The 20,480-nt window shown below is 29.9% G+C and overlaps 1 protein-coding gene across 4 annotated transcripts in view; it reads right to left on the bottom strand.

Annotated features, from left to right (window-relative positions):
* The window catches only part of LOC126748753 (segmentation protein cap'n'collar), an 86,429-nt gene that overhangs the window by 35,931 nt on the left and 30,018 nt on the right, over nt 1–20,480 (bottom strand). For 3 of the 4 annotated variants that reach the window (XM_050458182.1, XM_050458181.1, XM_050458183.1), the window contains exons 2-3: nt 5,303–5,524; nt 2,842–2,917 (exon numbers count right to left, since the gene is read on the bottom strand). In XM_050458182.1, coding sequence (XP_050314139.1) covers nt 2,842–2,917; nt 5,303–5,524 — 298 coding nt within the window. Of the gene's footprint in view, nt 1–2,841; nt 2,918–5,302; nt 5,525–5,788; nt 5,951–20,480 lie in introns of those variants that run through there. The other variant, XM_050458184.1, reaches the window with a different exon arrangement.

Genomic DNA, 20,480 nt, shown 5'->3' with positions numbered 1-20,480 from the left:
TAACTATTTCTCGTTAAGATCTGAACGCGTAAAAAATCTGCAGCCTTGGACTTACCTACTGAGAACTCAAGGAGAAGATAACAAGAGGCTGAAAAGCAAGAAAGATTGAACAACAGCGATGGTAGCAAGAAAACGTTAGAAAAATCCCAATTAAAATAAATCCTTTGTAAATGCTAATTGATAGATATTTTTTATGGGTCATAGACTGTGATGTCTATGCGCTCCATGTTAATCGGTGGGTAACTGGTTACCCAGGTCTTAGTCTTAGCAAGAAAAAAGTCAGGAACTAAGTAACTATACAAGGAAAAGGATATTGAAAAGATAAGGAAAAGATTTCAGATGATGGTTTAGGAATCAAGGACATTTATGGACAAATAATTAAAAGGGAATCAAGAATTTGGTCCGCAATGAAAAAATACTCTCAACAAATTGGCGTCATAGACAGCCCACTTTATCTAAATTGAGAAACACGAAAAGACACTATATATATATATCATATCTTAGGAATTTGTGTGTGAGATTAGGTAAATGAGACTAGTGTTGTGTCTCATAAAAATTTTCCAGGAAAACCTTAATAAGATAAACCAGAATTAAGCTAAATAAAAAAAAGTTCCTCTGACTTGTACTTAAATTAAATTTACATAGTGTTAAGTGCCTAACATAAGGAGTGCACCCATTGCTAGAATGGTGCAGTACCCATTCATCATGAGAGATTCTAAAAGTAAATTACATGGTAGAGAAGACGAGCATAGTTAACATATAACAGACCAAACTAAGTCATGATTGTCAGCTATATTTACAAATAGTAATTTTGATAAGCCTTAATTTTAATTTTTTTATTAACTCAGTCTATATTTTCTATAGTCTATATCTTCGATTATTTTCTTCTCTATCATGTAATTTAATAAAAGTATAAGATCAGGGAGTCTTAAAGTTTTCAATTTACCTCACCTCATAAGTTTACTGCACGAATAGACTACTTCTTCAACATGAACCATAATAATTCATATTAAAAACATAATTTTAATTTATACTCCGTTCAAAAAAGGATTGGCTATAAGGGCTTAAAAGGGATCTCTATAATATACATTATAACCTAACTAACCCTACAGACTTGAAATTGAAAAATTGAACTCCCATTGTACCTGGATCAGTCATTTGAACATAATAGTACCAAAAGCAGAACGTCTCTATTCCCGAGAGATTTAAAAAATAATTGTCAAAAATAAATATAATCATTAATACCGGGTGCGGGATAATAGAAAAATTTTTGCTGATCTCATCGGATGTCAAGGTGGACCATTAGTCATATGCGCCATTGCTACTGTTGAATCGACTTGAAATGCCCCAGCGAGTGTTAAAGGCACTTTGAGGGAAGGAGCCTGTATTTCCCTATTTCATTATTTAAGTATTAAAAGTAGAGTTCAAATTTTATTTCCATTAGAATATATTCAATATCGCCGTATGTTTTTTAAAAAATATGGTTTTATGTGACTTTACTTTTATCGATAGAAAATGAATACCATGATCAAAGTTGGCCATTAATCAAATGAGCTTCACTTAACTGAGCTGCATTTAACAAACTGTTTATTGTATTTTTCCAAAGAGCTAGAAAACTTAATTTAAAATCTCTCAATCATCTGTTAAAATCCTTAGAGAAACTTAGAAGAAACCATAAATAAATGATTTTTGAAATTGTCGTTTCGGGAAAAAAAAAACTGAACATTTACCATTTACCGGATCAAAACAGGTTAAATTAAATGGTGTGAAATATAGAAATTGTCATTATAATTACTGCTAATACCAAGTTTATACAACATTTAATTAGTCACAGTCATAATGCAAAACTTAAAAGCGCCGTCTTGTTAGACACGTTTATACAACAATCACAGCATAAGCCTAACTATATTGGCCTCGAGAGTTGGTTTCTAGGGCAGTTCTTATTTTTGCTCTATATGCGAGATTTGGCTTGCAAGTGAAAATTAAACAATGGGGTAATAACTTGGTAATCTTTTGCTTCAGTAAAAGAAAATTCTAATTTTAGACCACTCTAATGACGTTCCTTTCAGAAGATATAAGAATTTGGATATTACCAGGTGCAAAGGCATTTCTTATTGTACCATTTAATAAATGCCTTTTTTTCGTAGATAAAGTTTTTTGACATATATGGATAATTCAGCATCCTTTATAGTAGGAGTGTTCTTTGCTATGGCTTAACGAATTTTAAAAGAAAAATTATGGTTGAAATAATTAACTTCTCTAAACAATTGTTATTACAAATTATTTTGCATGTTATGAAATAGTTTCAGCTTATCATCATCTATTATCGAGCAGATTTAGTAACCTCAAGTTTAGTCAGTATTTTCAAAGGAAAAAGCATTTCTAAAATTGCAACAGCTTATTTTTGGTTTGAAGTTCTGGGGTTTATCCTTTTTGATGGTAATTATTTTTCAATCATTGGGTACAAAAATAATGGTTCGACCATAGAATTGGTCTTGACACGGGGTTGCTTTACATTCTGAGAATATCGTTATGAAAACTGTTAAGTCACGGCGTATGCTGGGCCGAATAAAAAGTTATATCGAAGGCCCACTGCCTTTTTGGCTTTTTTCTTTATACCGACACCTGCCTCTAAATTACTTAATTTAAAACTTCGAGCGCTCCATACGGTCTCTTCCTTTAATGGGGAAAATTCTTTACCAGGCTTTTGTGTTCTTCTCTCTTCTTTCGTTTTTGTTTTCTTTCACAAAATGAAACATGCCTTTGTTATAATCACGGGATATTAGCTCATTAATTAAGTGTTTGTTTATTTTCATTTAATTTATTAAACTGCATTCTTACCTGTTTCGGTATCAATGGTGTAGTTGATACCAGCCCAAATATCTTCTTCTGGTGGTTCAAGTTCAGGTTCCTCTTCCTAAAAAATGTGGTCAAATTGTAACAGTTTTCGTCAATTATTAATATATGAATAGTTTTAGCATGTCAAAGGTCCCGTCAACTTTTTTTCAATTATCCATGTTTCAGAATGTTCAGACACATGATATTGAATAAATAAATCTATATATATTTTTTATCTAGACCAAACTTAATTCTGGCGTCCCCATCTCCGTGTAATAACACCCATCTCATGTAAATTGAATTAGAAGTTCCATAATAAACAGGGTGTTATTTAAATGGTGTAAAAAAAATCAGGCGGTAATGATACTCCTAAAAATAGAAAAAAAAGTTCATGGAAGCATAGGGTGGAAAATGCATATTAAGGGAGTTAGAGGCCCTGAAAGGGTAAATTTAAAAAAGTTTTTTTTTTAAAAACCTTTATAGGTTTTTTTTTAATTCACCCTTTTACTGCCTTAACTTGCATTTTTCGCCCTATAGTTATAGGAACTTTTTTCCTGTTTTTAGGAGTACTATCACCCTCTGAATTTTTTTACATCATTTCAATGACACCCTGTATACAGGGTGACAATTTAAAAACTTTAAATGGCCATATATTAGGAACGACAAACTAAAAGTAGCACTTATGTTTGACAATAGTGTACAGCATAGCTAAACGTGTAGACATTATTTTCATTTATGGTGCATAGGATAAATGCATCTTAAGGACAGGTTAACGTTTAATGAAAGGCATCCAGGTCAAAAGGTAAGCCTGGAGTACGTTCGCCAACTAGGAGCCAAATTTGAACGAAACTGGTTCTGTCACTAATGGAAAGAGAGATCAACTGAGATTAGTCGACGAAACAGCGCAAATTGAAATTGTCTGTCAGTTTTTAATGAATTCAACTTTATCAACTCGTCAAGCAGCTGGAGCAACTAGATTATCCCGTGAATCAATAAGAAAGGTATTTATATTTCAATCTAAAATACTGCAAGAACCTGGTGACGACGACCTGGACTGAAGAATCCAGTTTTGTGAAATAATGACAGATAGAATTACGGCAGAACCTTGACTAGTTAAAAATATTTGCATCGGTAATGCAAATAAATTGCTTTTAAAATGCTTTTATTTAAATGGGCACCTTAATAACCTAAAACTGTTGTCACTAGAATTATGAGAACCCACTTGTATTTAGAGAAGGACATACCCAGTATACCAAAAAATTATGTTTGGGCTGGTATATTGGAAGACCGTATTATCGACCTACTATTTATACCAGGGAATTGAAATGGCACTGAATGCTGAAGTGCTAAAGATGGTCTATCGAATCACTAATAGCGCGGGAATTTGAAAATCCTAAGGACATACATGAAAATTTATTTTTAGAAGAACGCTTACTACAATTCCAACAGCAACAGGAGCACCTCCTCGTTATGTAGTTCCCTCCTCAACCTCAATTACTAGAGTAACTCCAGCATAGAATATCTAGTTCTGGAATGCCGTGCTATATCCAGAGAAACATTTGTAAATGTACGTGAATAATTTGAAAGTAGGCCTTATTATTGTCTTCAAAATAATGGAAATCATTTTCGTCATTTAATTAAATCATAATAAAAATTTCAAAATAGTGATAACTGAGAAGAATCTTATAAAATCTGGCTTTGTATGGTGTCATTGGAAAGCATTTTTCAAAAGCTTCAAAACGATGTATCACTCCCCTTTCTATTTAAGATTTTAGGGGTGTATCTCACCCTGTCCAAGATAATTTGAGATAACATGCTTGTTTTTGTTCCCTGTTCGTTTTATAAAACATTCAGTTTTTCATTCCTAATATATGACAATTTCAATTTTTTAAATTGGTATCCTGTACATTCTTATTTGTAATAATAATTATTATCACAATTATCTCTTGTCTCTTTATTTAAAAATTTCTATAGATCCTAAGTAGAATATTTTCCTTTTCCTATATTTGCTTCAACCTGGTTTTAAGTCTAACCAAGAAGAGTTTGTATATTCAGGTTTTGTATATTCATAGTTTGATTAAATCGAAAATGACCTAAGAGTATTTTTCTGAATGATTTTCTGCATTTAGACAGATGACTATGTATCAAACGTACTAATATGTATCAAAACAAAAATTGACAGTGACAGTAATAAGCGTTTTGTCAGTATATAATTTAATATAATACTACAAATATCTTATCGGAGTATTAAGTTATATACATCAAAGTTGCGGTAAAGTGAAAGATAACTTAAAACGCGTTATAGCTGAATACCAGCTGAAACCAAGTTTTGGCACTGATTAACAATAAAATTAAGTGTCTGAATCTTATGTTTATAAATCTTTTAACCGTTCCTAAATAAGCTATATAAACCCCCAAATAAATCGTCTATCTTCAGATATTCATTATGAAAATTTTCAATTACCTTGACTTCATCTTTTACAACTTTAAGTTCTTTAGAATCGTCAGTGGTTGATTCTACAATAGTGCCGTCAGTGGTTAATGAGGTGGAAGGGTTACAATTCTCTTTAAGTAATTTCGGATCTAAGGCTGTCTTTTCCTTTAGCTGCTCTTCTTGTCTTGCTACCTCCAATGAGAATCCCAAATCTTCATCTTGTTTCCACAGAATCTCGATCAAATCCATGTCCTGAAAGAAAGGAGACTTAGATAAATATAAGATAAAGAAGCGAAGACTAAGAAGCATATTATTTATAAGCTCATCCTTTAAAAAAATGTTATATATAAATAACTTGAAAATCAGCTTCAATTTCATGAAATGTTTAAGTTAAGCAGATAATGAAATATTACATAATAACATTTAAACATAGTCTCTCTTCAGAAAAGTCAATTCAGTTTCCTCGATAATATTATGGCTGTTACCATAAATATACGAATAACTAAAAAGAGTTACCTTTTTATATAAATCATTTAGAAAGCAATGTAATTGAAGCGCTTCATCCCTTTTCACGTTCACATGTCACAAAATGAAACAGTAACTTAAAATGTTTTATTATCCATCCCATTCGACAAAACCGAATCTGAATGTAAAAACAAGACGCCCGGCAATGCTGAAACTGGTTAAAGATAACAGAGCAAAGCTAAATATACTAATATACGCGATAAAGATAAGAATTTTTTTTATATTATTCTTTCATCGGCATTTATAAATCTTGTTTTCAGATATAGCGTAGTTGAGATGATAACTGGCAAGCCCATGATACTGGGAAGATATTGGCCTGAGTAACTCACAAGGTTCTATGAAAATTAAATTGAAGTAGGAGTATCATTCAAGAGTTAAGCGCCAATGAGATATTTATAGATCAAAGTTTGTTATCGCATAAAATGGAGGAAGGAAAGGAAACAATTATATACTCAAAAAAAATCAGACAATAAATATCCATTATTCTCTTCAAATAAATGATAATGCAAAAATCCTTGAACCAATCGATGAAAAACATTGATACCATACACCAGTTAACTTATCAGGTAACAAGAGCATGATTTCTTACTGGAAAACTAGATATGGCAGATTATATTAGGTATGAACTCTAAAAATTATTTATCAAAGGAATTATTTGGTAATTTTGTGTGCAACGTATTGCGACTTGATATAAAACATAATTTTACTGTTGACGATGGCGACGATAAACAAGAAAGCCGGATGTAGTTCTAAAATTGAGCTATATTTGTTACTTCCAAAAAAAAACCTGTACATTTTTGTGATAGTATAAAGTATATATTAAATAGACAACTCTTTTACAATTAAAGTGAAGCAATGAAGCTAAATGATCTGCACCCAATTTCAAAAAAATGTATAGGGGAGTTTCGAATCAGCTGAAATCTTGAAGACTTTTTCCGCTAAAAGTTTGCTCCCTGAAGTCGATTAATTGAATTGCCTGCAGCTTATAACAAAACAATTGAAAATAAAGAAACTAGCAAAAAAAGTACTTCTAATTATTTAAATATCTATTTTTGTACAAAATGATATTAAAAAAGTAGGTCTAAGTGAAACTGATCATTTGTAAAACCTTGATTTAATCATTAAACAAAATCTTTGTTTTTGTCTTCAAGCCTCAAAATCATTCCCACAATTAACTTATGCGACATATTATAAATATCACTAAAAATAAAGCTAGCTGTAATATCCTGGTCTCAGCATTCATTTAACTAATGGACTTATACTAGTTTAACTACTAGTAATAGTAGTTTGATCAACAATATAGGAAGATATAAGAGAGGTTCTTGGAGGGTATGACAATTCATATCCTGCTGTTTTTTCCTAAAGCCTTTGACTTTGAGTCACATGACTACTCAGCAAGGTAGCATATAATAATTTTAGCAAAAGAGTCTTAAATACATTTATCACAAATAATGGAATGTATGCCAATAAGCTTATTATATAGAGGGAATAGACAGTTATGTCAATTCCCTCAATGGAGTGTTTGTCCATTGGAGAGGCATATTTTTAAGTTTTCCTCAGTGCGATTTATCGATGCTTAAAGTGTCCTGAATAACTTTAATTATATTATGTTTGATCTGAGACTCACGTTTCAATAGTTGTAATAAAGAAAATGCCAAGTCAAGACCTCAAGTATTTGTGAAAGAGTGTAGATGGAGATCGCAGGTTTAGGACCAAGAAATCAAAAACTTCCTTTTTTGAAAAGGTGCCGACGTTTCGATTGCATATATACTTATGGCAACAGAACAATATATGTAGATAGGCACATATGTGATTATACTTTGAACAAACATAACACAATACATAATCACAACTTTTTTTTATACTTCACATCACTAACTATCACGAAGTATAAAAAAAAAGTTATTGTCTGTTGTGAGATTTATGTTATGTTTCTTCAAAGTATAATCACTTTTGTGCAAATCGACAAAATAGCTTCTTTACAGTAAACAGCTTTAAAAAAGACCTACATAAACGTCGAAAACTTTTTAAAAAAGGAAGTTATTGATTTCTTGGTCTCCATCTACGCTACATACTAAGGACGCTACTTTTAGTCAATATTATTAATAGTATTATCATAAGTCTTCAAAAAGTGATAGGCTATGAGATAAGTGAAGTTCTGAAAAGATAAACCAAAAAACAGTTTAATATTCAAGCAGGAAAAGAGAGAAATATTGTATTGCATTAGTCATCTTTTAAACTAGAGTATCTGGTCGTATGGCCAATTGCTCAGCAAGCTGACATTTAATCATTTTTACATAAGGAATATTGAACTTCGCTTAAATTGTCAGAGAAGGTGAAGTGTGTTTGGAGGCAACAGTTTCTTGTCAAGGGGATCAGTTGATCATTTCCAATGGCTTGAAGATGTATTTAGAGATACATCTTTTGCGCCAAGACTCACGAAATACCAATAAAGAAATGGACAGTGTTTGGTTTCTCCGAGTCGACTGGTTATATTTAAGGCTGGATGTAAGCATTCTGTTCGAAAAATTGTTACACGGTTTTTGCACCTTTAATATTATAAGTAATTATCTTTTATCCTTGCATTCTTGATTACAAAATAATAATTACCATTATCTATAATAAATATAAATTTCTAATCGCAAAGGTAAAAAAACACTTTTTGCACGCAGTTTTGCAATTCTTGACTTTTAAGAGGAATAGTCGAACGCCACCAGATAAATTTCTTTGAATAAATAAATTTTTTTTTAAGTTAAATTTTCTAAGGGTATCATCATGTTATTAATTTTATCTGATTATGATAACATGTTGCTTCAAAAGCTAATTTAACGATAGCAAATATGAGTAACCTTATACGAAAATAAACAATAAATGCAGATAGAAATCTTATCTTGACAATTTTTGAGTCTATATCATTAAATAGACGCATGATATAACCCTGTCAGACAGAAAATAAAAATTGAGTTAAATGGGGTTAATTGAAGTAGTGGATGAAGCTGACATTCGGTTCATATGTCTGTTTTATTTATACATTTTTCACCATAACCCTTTCCTTCCAATAGACAGGATGTTAAGGTTTAAAAAATACTTAAAATATCTCAAGAAGCAATCCTCCAATCAACATTTTATAAGAGACAAAATAGTTAGAAAAACATTCAAAACCAACATAGGAATAACCAACACGGAGACCCAAATCTTGCCAACAAAAGATAATTCCACCATATAAATAACATAAAAATCGAGTAAAAGAACATGCAATTTCGTGTACAACCTAAATATACAAAATTTGTTTAAAATAAAAATAATTTTTGTATTAAATGAAAACCCAGCTTCTAAGTATACAGGCTCTTATTTACGGCCTTCCCTAAATAATTTAATAAATGTTATATTTTCGGATCAATTCAAATTTGTAACTGACATTTTAATAGCAATAATGCCAAATTTAGGGAGGAGTATTAAAGACAATGGGTGTGATAACCGTGGGGTAGCAGAACTGAAAATACTCCGAACCACACCTTGTCTCCCGCGTGGTCGTTCGAACGAAACCCGCGAAGCGGTCACGAACGCTGATGGCAGCCATCTTGTCGACCCGCTGCGATACATCCTATAATATACTACATATTGTATACATAGGCGGAGATTTACTATAATATATGACTTAATTTGGCAAGTATATATACTGAAATATTTAAAAGATTCAAAGAAGTACTACATGAGAACTAACAAATTAATAATAGAATTAATTAAATTAAAAAACAATATTCAGTAAAACAAATATAAAATCAATCATTTGGTTCATTATTCATATCACTCAAACATCAATCATCACTCAATATTCCTAGTTATCTTGCAACTTTACCATTTCCTTTATAAGATGGTGATTCCTCATTTCTTTGACGGTGTTCTTAGACTCCACAGTTGTTAAAATATCAATGGGCACCGGTGGACAATTTGTGGTCACAAATATACTCTGTAGGGCAGTAAAGTCAATCAGAAACGTTATGCTTTTTTTTTATCGTCAAATAACATCGGTTATCGATAATCTTTCGTTTGGTGAATACTGATCTATCACAACCCAGGTTGTGTTGTATAATCTCAAGGATATTTGTTAAAAGATAAATCAGTTTCAAAATGGGATTTTTTATCAACCTTTTGATAAAATATTTATTCAATTATGCAAATATAGTGTTTGAGCAAGAGCTGTACATCCAGAAGTTACATAATGACACTGGTCTTTTCGATAGATTCCTCTGAATTAAAATTACAAGACTCATACTTAAACCATGATTCTACTATAGGAACAAAAAATTAGTGGGTTGATTACAACTCTCTAAACAATCTTAACTATTAAGGCTTTTCCAATCTTCTCAGAAATTGAGGAATTGACTTTTAAATCTTCTGCTTAACGTTCCAATGTTGAACTTCTTATACCTACACAATTTTCAATAGTAGATAATTACGTCAGGATGCCATAGTTTCATACTTGCGATGCATAGTCAGCACTCAGCATGCCAGGTCAATCTTATCTATATGGTATCTCAGCTGGTGTGTGCAGTGTACACTTACGATAGATCTGTTATCTTGGTTAGTCCGCTTTGATCGAGTACTATTCAGATTTTACTCTTGTTCTGATAAAGATTGTGAGCTTTGCCGTATATAACAAGATCTAAAGCATGGGTCTGGATCTTTAAGATCTTTCTCGGCACCCGAGAACATTAATGGCTTAGTGTGAGCAGCTTTTGAAAATCATATTACAGAGAAGAAAATATTATTATTATGAAGAAGTAAATCCTTCACGTCCAATTTTCACTATTGAAGATATTATAATTTGATTTTTACGGTAAAATATATATATATTATATATATATATATATATACATATTAATTTAATATATTTTTTAATTATATAATTTAATATAAATATTAATTTAATATATATATATATATATAGATTATTATATATATATTAATCTTTAATGTGAAGCATCTAACAGTTGACCGGTCATCTCGGTGCAACGTTAGATTTTTTACTAAAGAAATTTGGTGGTGCCAGGGTGACTGCGTTGAGAGAACAGATCTGGCTTTTTTTTCTATTGTAAAAACTGATTACTTGATGTCTTCCTTATCTTCAACAATTCTTTCTTTCTAGAAAAGTGATCCTAGGTGCCTATTTTGGTTTTATGTTGCATATTTTAGATTGTATTTTATAGAATATCAACTAGTTGGTTGCTACTTAAGGTTTTTAACGATTTATTCAGCCCTGTCAAAAAATTACTAGCATTTAGATTCTATAAGAGGAAACCATCTTTTTTACTTGTTATTAGATGTTTTGATTAAAATCATAAACATTATTTTAAAAAGACTTCTCCATGCTGAGTATTGGTTGTTGAGGTAAGTCAATAGTTGATTGGATCATTTTAATGCCCTTTGCGGTTTATCATTATTACCACTGACTTCGGCCAGTTGAGCATCAGTATATTTTCTAAATTTGATTCAGCCAGTCTTATATTAAGATGATTGGAGCTTTTAATGTTTGAGAAGGTACTAAGTACTCGTTTTAATAAATAGCAATAAAATATTATTTTTATATTTGGGAAGTAACCATATAATTCCAATAGGAATGGCCAACAATTTCCCCAGATATATGAATCCTATTAAACTTGATTTAGAAATTAATGTGGATGTATTAATATATGAGTAGTGATCCAGAGAGGCTTACAAAATTTTGACTTTTTGCTGTTCAATTCACTAATTTAACCTGTAGCTTCAGTCAGTTGCTTATGAAAGTTTTCTATTGATAAAAATGCACAAAATAGTTTTAAAAATGAATAAAATAGGAACAATATCCTACGCCTATGCTAAAAAGTGGTCGAAGCATAACGCTAATGTCGGCAATACCTCTGATAGGTTTTTCTTTTTTTACGTTATTAACTCATGATATAACTCACGCAGAGCTTTAATTTTCTACGTATATTAACCGTCAGGAAAAGTAGGAGTTGTTTTGTTCTTTATACGCCTTCCATCATCTATCAACCGCATATACCTGCCGAGTCAATGTTAGAATCACATGAATATATCCATTAATCATTTTAGAAAAAAACGGAAACCATTTATAATTAGTATTTTGTTTAAAGTACGGCTAAACTATTCGTGTTGCGTGATACCTTTTGGTAATAAATATTTATTAGATGAAAATAGAACCTCATTTCTTTATTGCGTTAACATTGAGTATGTTACTGTAAGTAGAGAATGAATTATTTTTGAGGGTAGTTCTAGTTTAGAAAACCAAATTTGTTCCGTTTACAAAAAGTCGATAAAACCTTAAAAAATAAAAAAAAAACAATATTAAATCAGTGAAGGATAAATTGGCACTGCAGCTCCAATTGCCATTAAATATACAATGTTATTTAAACTGTAAAATGTTGCAACAAATACTACGGATAGAAAAAATATCATTAACGTATTTTCCGTGGCAATCAAGCTGGTGGAACTAAAACGCAAAAAAAATGAGCAAAAAGACTAAAATTGACTTTCTCCTGAACTTGAACAGTTAAAATGCGTTTTTAGTTTTGTCTTAACATATAAGAAAAAATAAATAACAAAAAAATACACAAAAAAAGTCAATTTCCGTCCTTAAGCATGCGAGAAGAAAAAGTTTTTAGAATGGATTATCGTAATGGTCTGACGAATGTTCAAAGGAAGTAACCGCAGTTTTTTCACAGTCGTCAACTTTGTTTGTCCTATTTTATTTGTTTGTAACAATATAACCATTCAATGTTACATTGTAATACCTGCAAGGAAATTAATATATAGATAAATATGTATTTACTATTTATATTAATAAAAACTATATGAATATATTTGACTGTGATGATACATTATTGTTCGTTGTCATTCAGTTTTGTTTGTGCTAAATTTGAATTTTTAATATTTTTTTTGCTTGAAATAAAAATTGTAATTTAAATAAATATCCGACATTTTCATTAATTTTGTCGGAAAATGTATGAAAAAAATTAGTTTTTGGTAATTTTTAGCAGGTAAATTTCTTGAACTATTGAAGAGTATTCAGACTTAAATTTCAAATAAGCTGATAATGATTTTATATTATGGTAGGACATTCCAGGATATTATATGGTTTGATTACCCTCATATTCCCTAAATCGAACGACTTTATGTTTTTATAGAATATTCCTGTAACATTCCCAGCATTTGCCTTGTCAAGTTATTTTTGTGGTTGTTTTAGCTTTTTTAGTAAATATTTTATAAATGTACAAATGGTTTACACTAAAGACTTATGCTAATTCTACGTAAATACCGAGCAATGGCATAGCATTTAAGTATTTCTCGTAGGTACTGTCCATTTAATTAAAAAAAAATTATCCCCAAAGCAAATTCCAAAAGTTATACTCTTATAAATGAAAGTTATAGAAATAATAAACCCAATTAATACGGTTTTCTGTATGCAATAGCAATTAATAGATTTTTATAGTTCAACATTTTCTATTAAAAGAAGAACGAACCATAGAAAAGTAGCTCCTTCAACATACGGCATAGCCAAGCCTTATATTGATAATAACTAAACAATTAAAGGCAATAATTACTTAAGATTTAATATCGTAATGATATCTACCTAAAAAGTAAATATTTTTATATAGGTTACATAAGCTCTAAAGTTTTTCATTATCTTATATATACCCTGTTTTCCGTATTTAAGTCAATCTACTTTCTCTTGCTGAATTACCATTGAATACAAATACTTTGTATCTATCTAAGTAATGGAACGGAAGATATAAGATATAAAGATATAAACAAGCTATTAAAATGTCAAACAAACATTAAATATAAACACAACTATAAATTTTAACTATCAGACCGTCAGAAATAGAAAGCCTAAAAACGTACCTACATTATAATTTACAATTAAAGGCAAACTATAAAAAAATTCGAAAACATGTATTTCTCAATAAATATACCTGACATGACTATGAATTTTAATATTCGAAATGGCACAGGTCGTGAATTGCAAAATGGCAAAATCGTAAAATACAATTTTTCGAAAACGAAAAAAAGCGAAATTTTCGAAACAGTCTCTTGACCCTGTGACATTTTAAAGGCACCTGAAGATTTTGCCAAATTGATTAGGCGTTCTCAATGCACCAAGAAATTGCCATGATGACATTAACAATTCCTCGAGTTGCAAAATCATCTGTATAAGTATTTACTTTAATATTATTAGAAAATAGTATAATGTAGAAAAATTATATTTAATAAAAATATTTAAATTATATACAGGTTGTTTTTTATTTTATTAGAAAAATAACACCCAATTCCATGTTTTTTTACAGTGGTTGCAAGAATGAAAAATGGTAAAGTTCTTCCAACTATAATTATTTCACACATCTTATCTAATTTCATATTTACTAACTCATTTCTTTAGTACTTACACACGTACTTTATAGATTAGATAGGAATTATGTCGTAATACCTCCTATAGTTGGTACAATAGAGACCTATCTGTTGGCTAAAGTCATTTCAAATATTTCTCAATAAAATTCATTTTAAGAGCGCAATATTGCTTGGCTACACCCACCTTTTTTATATTCTCTCCTAGGGCAGTTTTAGGAAACTCAAAAATACGGTCTCTTGCACATTATTCAAAAAAAACTAAGAATACGTTTATTTGATTTTCAAAAGTTTCGGCATTGGCTTGCCAGACACCTACATATGGATGTAACCCGAGTTTTATGCTATTAATCCTGAATATTTTCAACATACAGAATTTATCAAATCAATTATTTCATATAGATATAGGTTATTATTTAAAAAAAATTGAAGCTAGAACGAAAAATGGTGATATGATACGATATATTATATGTACGTATATGACTTAACATATATTTTCTAAGCTTGGTTTATCTGACTATTATGTCTATAAATCTTACTTTGACATCCTGTATATTAAAGGAAATTCATTTTATTAAAAGAAAGTCCTTTCAAATAATTTTAAAAATTTGTCGCCTGATAGGAAAACTATAAATACGAAATTATTTCAAATAGAAAATATTTTAATACTTTTGACAAGTCACAGGATTCAAATATATTGTAACAAAGGATTACATGGGTTTCGTCCATACTAGGCAACATCAAATCTATTTTTGTATTCACTAATAAAAAACAAAAAGCAAAAAAGAAACACTAAATGTACAAGTCAAGGCTAAAAATAAAAAGTTAACTTGAATAAAATTTTAAAAAATTTGTTGTTTTGTTTATATTTTTAATATGGGGTACTTCTTCGTCCTATGTTATCAACTAAAAATTTTTTAAATTTTGCTCGATTTCTCATAGAAGAACATTGACTGTGATTGAATAGTGTTCGCATAGTATTTGATAAGTGGATGAAAAAGAAAAAGTGGAGAAATGGAATTGAAAAACATGGCCAAAAGTTCATTTTTATCCTATTGTCTTTGGATTAAAAATAAAGGTATGCTTAAATCTATTTCGATAATATATATTCAGATTTATTCACACAATTCTGCAATTTATAATTATAAGATAATGAATAATTTTCATTCTAAATACGAATTAGAAAACTTAAAAGAATAGGTAGTATTAATTAAAAAAGAATCTTTTCAGAAGAAATTTTTGTATATATTATTTTTGTGCTTCTTATTAATCACATTGTCTAATCCTCTCCCTAATATTTCTAAAATACTCGTAAATTTGTTCCTCCTTTTATAATTTTGACGAACACATGACAGTGAACTCAAGAGGTACACTTTAGATTCTCAAAAAAAAAAAAAAAATACTTTTAATTGCAAAATTGTACAAGCTCCAAACAAATATTTAATGTAAATTCGTAAAAATGAATTTTGTGAATCAAAAAAAACTACTATTGCAAGTACCTGAATATTTTATAAAGTACAAAAAAAGAAACGAGATGATATAATACGCCCGCCATGAAAAATTCCGAGATACGAAGACAATATTACAAAAATGTATTAATGATGCCACGAATTGATGGGGGTTACCAAGTTTAAATGTATCCCATCGCCGACGTTACTAAAAATAATGGTTCTTTCGGTTGATTAAAGCAAAATAGGGTACCGCTTCGGCTTTTATCCAATGAAGTCGCTCGATAAAGCAATTCAGACGAGATCTGGATTCCTATTAAGAACTATCATTTATCATGTCTCCGCGATACTACAAATAAAAATACATACGGGGTCCGGGGTCCGTACGGGCCTAGCGATACAGGGCTGTATTCTCTTTTTCCGGCCATGGGATATTGTCGAATAACTTTTCTATGTCTCAATTAAAGTTTGTGAGGGGAAGACTGCTTCATGCTTTTAGACAACAATCGAATATACTTCCTATTCACAATTATATGATACCATTTGTCATATCTGACAGCGAGATATCTAATAGATGCACCAAAAATGAATTGCATGGTCAGACATTGTATTATATTTTATTTTAGATTGATCTGTCACGGGGGCAAATTAATCTCGTATATTTATCTTCGGAGTATTTTTATTTTTATGGGCCTATCTTTGAATTAAATTTTCCTGATTCCAAGAAATTATTATTTAAAGTAAAATACTGGTAATAATACTATAACTAAACCGGTATAACTAAAACACTAATAACATTTTAAATTTGTATTATAAGAAGTTCTCTGAAGTGTAAATAATATTTAATATGGATATTTTATTTTATTAACAATTTCGTTAAACAACATACAACAATTAAACAATCGTCGATTTTTGACCACAATTCATCCCCTATACAGCCTTTCTTTGTTTAAAACTTAAAACGTGTTGGCCATTAAAAATGTTATTGAACGCCATTTGTTCCCTCATCTCCATATAGCTACAATTTAAATTACAGTTATGATGTTGTTGAAGGGTGAGAAATGACCTCACGTATGAAGTTACATAAAAATGCATTAGAATATTGAATAGAGGGAAGAGTGTCTTAGGGGGTAATGTTTGCATTAGAACCAGAACATACTTTTTTTAAAGGGATCGTTTTCCAATAAGATAAATAGTTTTATTTTTCTAAATAAACCAACAGTAATTCCTTATAATTTTTTCATTTCATCCAGAAAAAAAATAGATCTTTATCTTTTTCTATAAAAAGTAACTACAATTATTGAATTGTCTATATTAGTTACTAAGAATCACGAATAGAAAATATAATTTACCATTTATATATACAGGGCATTACTCTAGTATATACAATAGATAGAGTTAATTAAGTAGTACTTAACTAGGTAATTTATAATTAGGTTTTTCAATAAGATCTTAAAAATATTTTTTATCCAATTTTGTTGTAATTTCGGGGTGTACATATTTTAGTAAGATGTTGATTAAGTCCTAATTTATTTTTTTAAGTCCAGTGGCGTCCCGAGTGATACTTAAACCAATATTTTTGATTACAAAAATGAACGCCATACTGATTTTTATAGATTTTTTTACTCTCTTTGGATAAATTAATCAAAAGTACAGCGTTTCTGCCTCTTAATTTTTTGTTTCCATCTTGCTTAGCCAATTCACTTAATTTCACATCTCTAGACTACACAAAAGATATGCGAAGTTTTCCCGATAATTTCAACCCAAACATTGAAACAATTATTGTGAAAACTGATGATTAAATTTCGAGAAATCTGGATGTCTTCCTATTTTACTTAGAAACCATTAACGTATAAAAAGAGCTATACTCTTCACGGCAAATCTCTATAGGCAATAAAGCTTGTGCAGTATACAGATGATAAGGATATAGCTAGTCTCTTAAAAACTGCTACATACAGTGACATCGTTAATGTTGAATTCTTGAGAAGTGTTGGTATTAAGATTTGCTTCAATTTAATTTGAAACAGCTTCTTCAATTTGAACTGTACGTCGGCCGTCTTTTGATTTTGTCTGTTTTAGATTTTGATTTTGTCGTAGGCTAAGCCGTTGTGGACATGTTTATTTAAACTTTCTTAATCTTAAAATTACTGAAATAATCGCCCGTCAAATTTATTGTATATGCTTAATTAACACCATGTATAGATGTACAAAATCTAGTGGTGTTAAGTCTGGCGACTATGCGGGTCATTCAATTGTATTACGCCTGCCAAGCCACATCTCTGGGACCTGTTCATTAAGCTACTCTCGAACTGCCAAAGCGTAGTGCGGGGGAGCTCTATCTTGTTAGAAATACAAAATATTTTCGTTCGGTATCCCAACACCAATTTCATCCACATAAAAATATTTGGACTCAGTGAACTGTTTAAATCGGTTCAAGTTCTTTTTATCAATTTTTTTGGCGAAATAAGATGGAAAATCGTTTGCTATTTAAAATAATGTGTGACACTATGCGGCAACCATTGAACCTACCAAAGCTTAAGTTGATAAAATGTCTTTTATTATCACACATTTTTGCTTACTCTTCCCTTATTTATATCGAGTCAACTTACATTTACCACATTTAGTTGTATGTACCAGATATAGACTATTGATTGTCGTTTTAGGCCAAAATAACAAGTAAAACCTCAATTCATAAACTATATTAGCTTTTCAGAATTTCTAACATTGGCCTTTAAAACTAAATAATAAAATATTTCAACTTTAAAGTTGAAGCTTTTCAGACAGTTGAGCTTTCCAAATAACTATTACCCAAATAATATATACGATAATCCTTATTTCATTATTCATGTTTTGTTTATCTCGTTTTTTCCCTATAAATAATGCGATTCTTACATCTAAACGTAAAATTTTATATCTTTTATTATGTTGCTTTAATTAACAAGAAGTAAATGAAAAGAAAGTTAAGAAAAAAACAAACTACTGAAGTAATAATCTGATCGATTAATTAAGTAAGATCTGATTTTAGTTCTGCATGGCGGATTGCTAATTATTTCTGATCTCGCATGGAAATAGTGTTATAACATTTTACAAGCTGACCATTCAACAGTTAATTAAGAAACTAATTTGCATTATAATTGCGGCACAAAATTGGCTTGCGTATTCTTTTGTTTATAGTCTATAGCGGGAACTTATATGGGATATTTGTATAATGAAGTAATTTATCATTGATGTCCATTTTTCTTTCATGAATACATTATAGAAATGCGCATGTAAAAAAAATATTAAAATTAATGGTTAATTTTAAATAACTTTTTTGAATTTATACGGTAATACTTATTATTAATTTGGCTTAGCACGTACTAAAAATTTTGTACATATACAGAGTAGTATACATGGTGGGAGAACCAGTTAAATGAAAGAAGAGTCTTTTCAATATATTATTAATTGTACTAAAAATTTAATTTATATTAATTATTTATTTGACAATTTATTTTAGGACACTTACTATGTATTTTATGTATATATATAAGATTAGATATGATTGAATATTAAAAAATGTACATGTAAATTACAATAAATATTTACCTTTATCTTCCATAATCATTTTCAACCCTTTACATTTAAAAATCATATGTTAATATTCAACAGTTAATATAAGTATACATAGACAAATATACAAAGACTAGACTGTATACGAATCGGATTAATTTTTTTAAATATTTTACAAAATGATCTTTGTAAGAAAATGCGTAGGTACTTAAAATCAGTAATCGATCTAATTTAATTACAATGATATATTTTTGTTTAATGTCAAGTACCGGTAAGTTCAATTAAATCTTTAAAACTTTTAAAACGTATTTAGTGTTCCACGTTTGTATGAATTTAGCAAAAATTAGAAGCTAAAATAACTTTTCCACATTTTATTAAGACTGCAATTGATTTCTCTTTCAAATAATACAGATAAAGGAAATCTACAACATTCTTCCTATAGTCGAACGGAATCATATCAGCACACGCACGAATAACGAACAAGATATATGCGCCATTTGTTAAAATACAATCGCTTGCTATTGGCCAACTATAAATTATTCAGCAAAGTCAGTCCATTTACCCAAAATAAAGAAATAAGACAAATCGTTTTCAGAATAATTAATCGAAACTAAGCTCCTTTGAAGGAGAAGGATTGAAACAAAGAGAGAGGATATTTTTCAGATTACAGGGCCGTCTTCAGTTATTTTTTACACTTTTGCATATTACAAAATTAGGGAAAATAAAACAATATTAAAGTGTAAAGATGCCTAGTCATTATTTTTTACTCCACAAGTAATAATATGCCGCATTTACTGTAATAATATACTACATAGGTCATCAAGTTCATCTTTGGGTTATTCATTTTATAGACTTATCTATTTTAATTAATAAGATTTCACATATTTTTATTGATAAATTATTAAAGAAATAAAATTAAAACTAGTATTACGTTTCCTTTAAAACTTACACGACACGATTGTTAATGTGAATTTAAATCGTACGGCAGTCGACCGATTCTTTTTTGGGATACGAATTACCTATGTTGATGACTTGTCCCCATAAAATGATGTAGGAATGAAGGTAGAAATATGCCATCCAATGGTAAACATGAAGTAAAATACAACAACGTACACAGTTTTGTAATTTTAAAAGGTTTTTCCCAATCCTGAGCAAATGTTGTCTATCTGTACGTTACAATGTGTCTTGCGATCCACATATGATATCGAGCTATTTATTAGATTAGCCCTAGAAATATAGCATCACTAGCAGCCACATACCACATATGTTGACATCGTAAAAAT

This window comes from Anthonomus grandis, chromosome 22 (genome assembly GCF_022605725.1).
Source record: "Anthonomus grandis grandis chromosome 22, icAntGran1.3, whole genome shotgun sequence".
NCBI lineage: Eukaryota > Metazoa > Arthropoda > Insecta > Coleoptera > Curculionidae > Anthonomus > Anthonomus grandis.
Note: the sequence above shows the minus strand (reverse complement) of the source record. Positions and strands in the feature narration are given on the sequence as shown.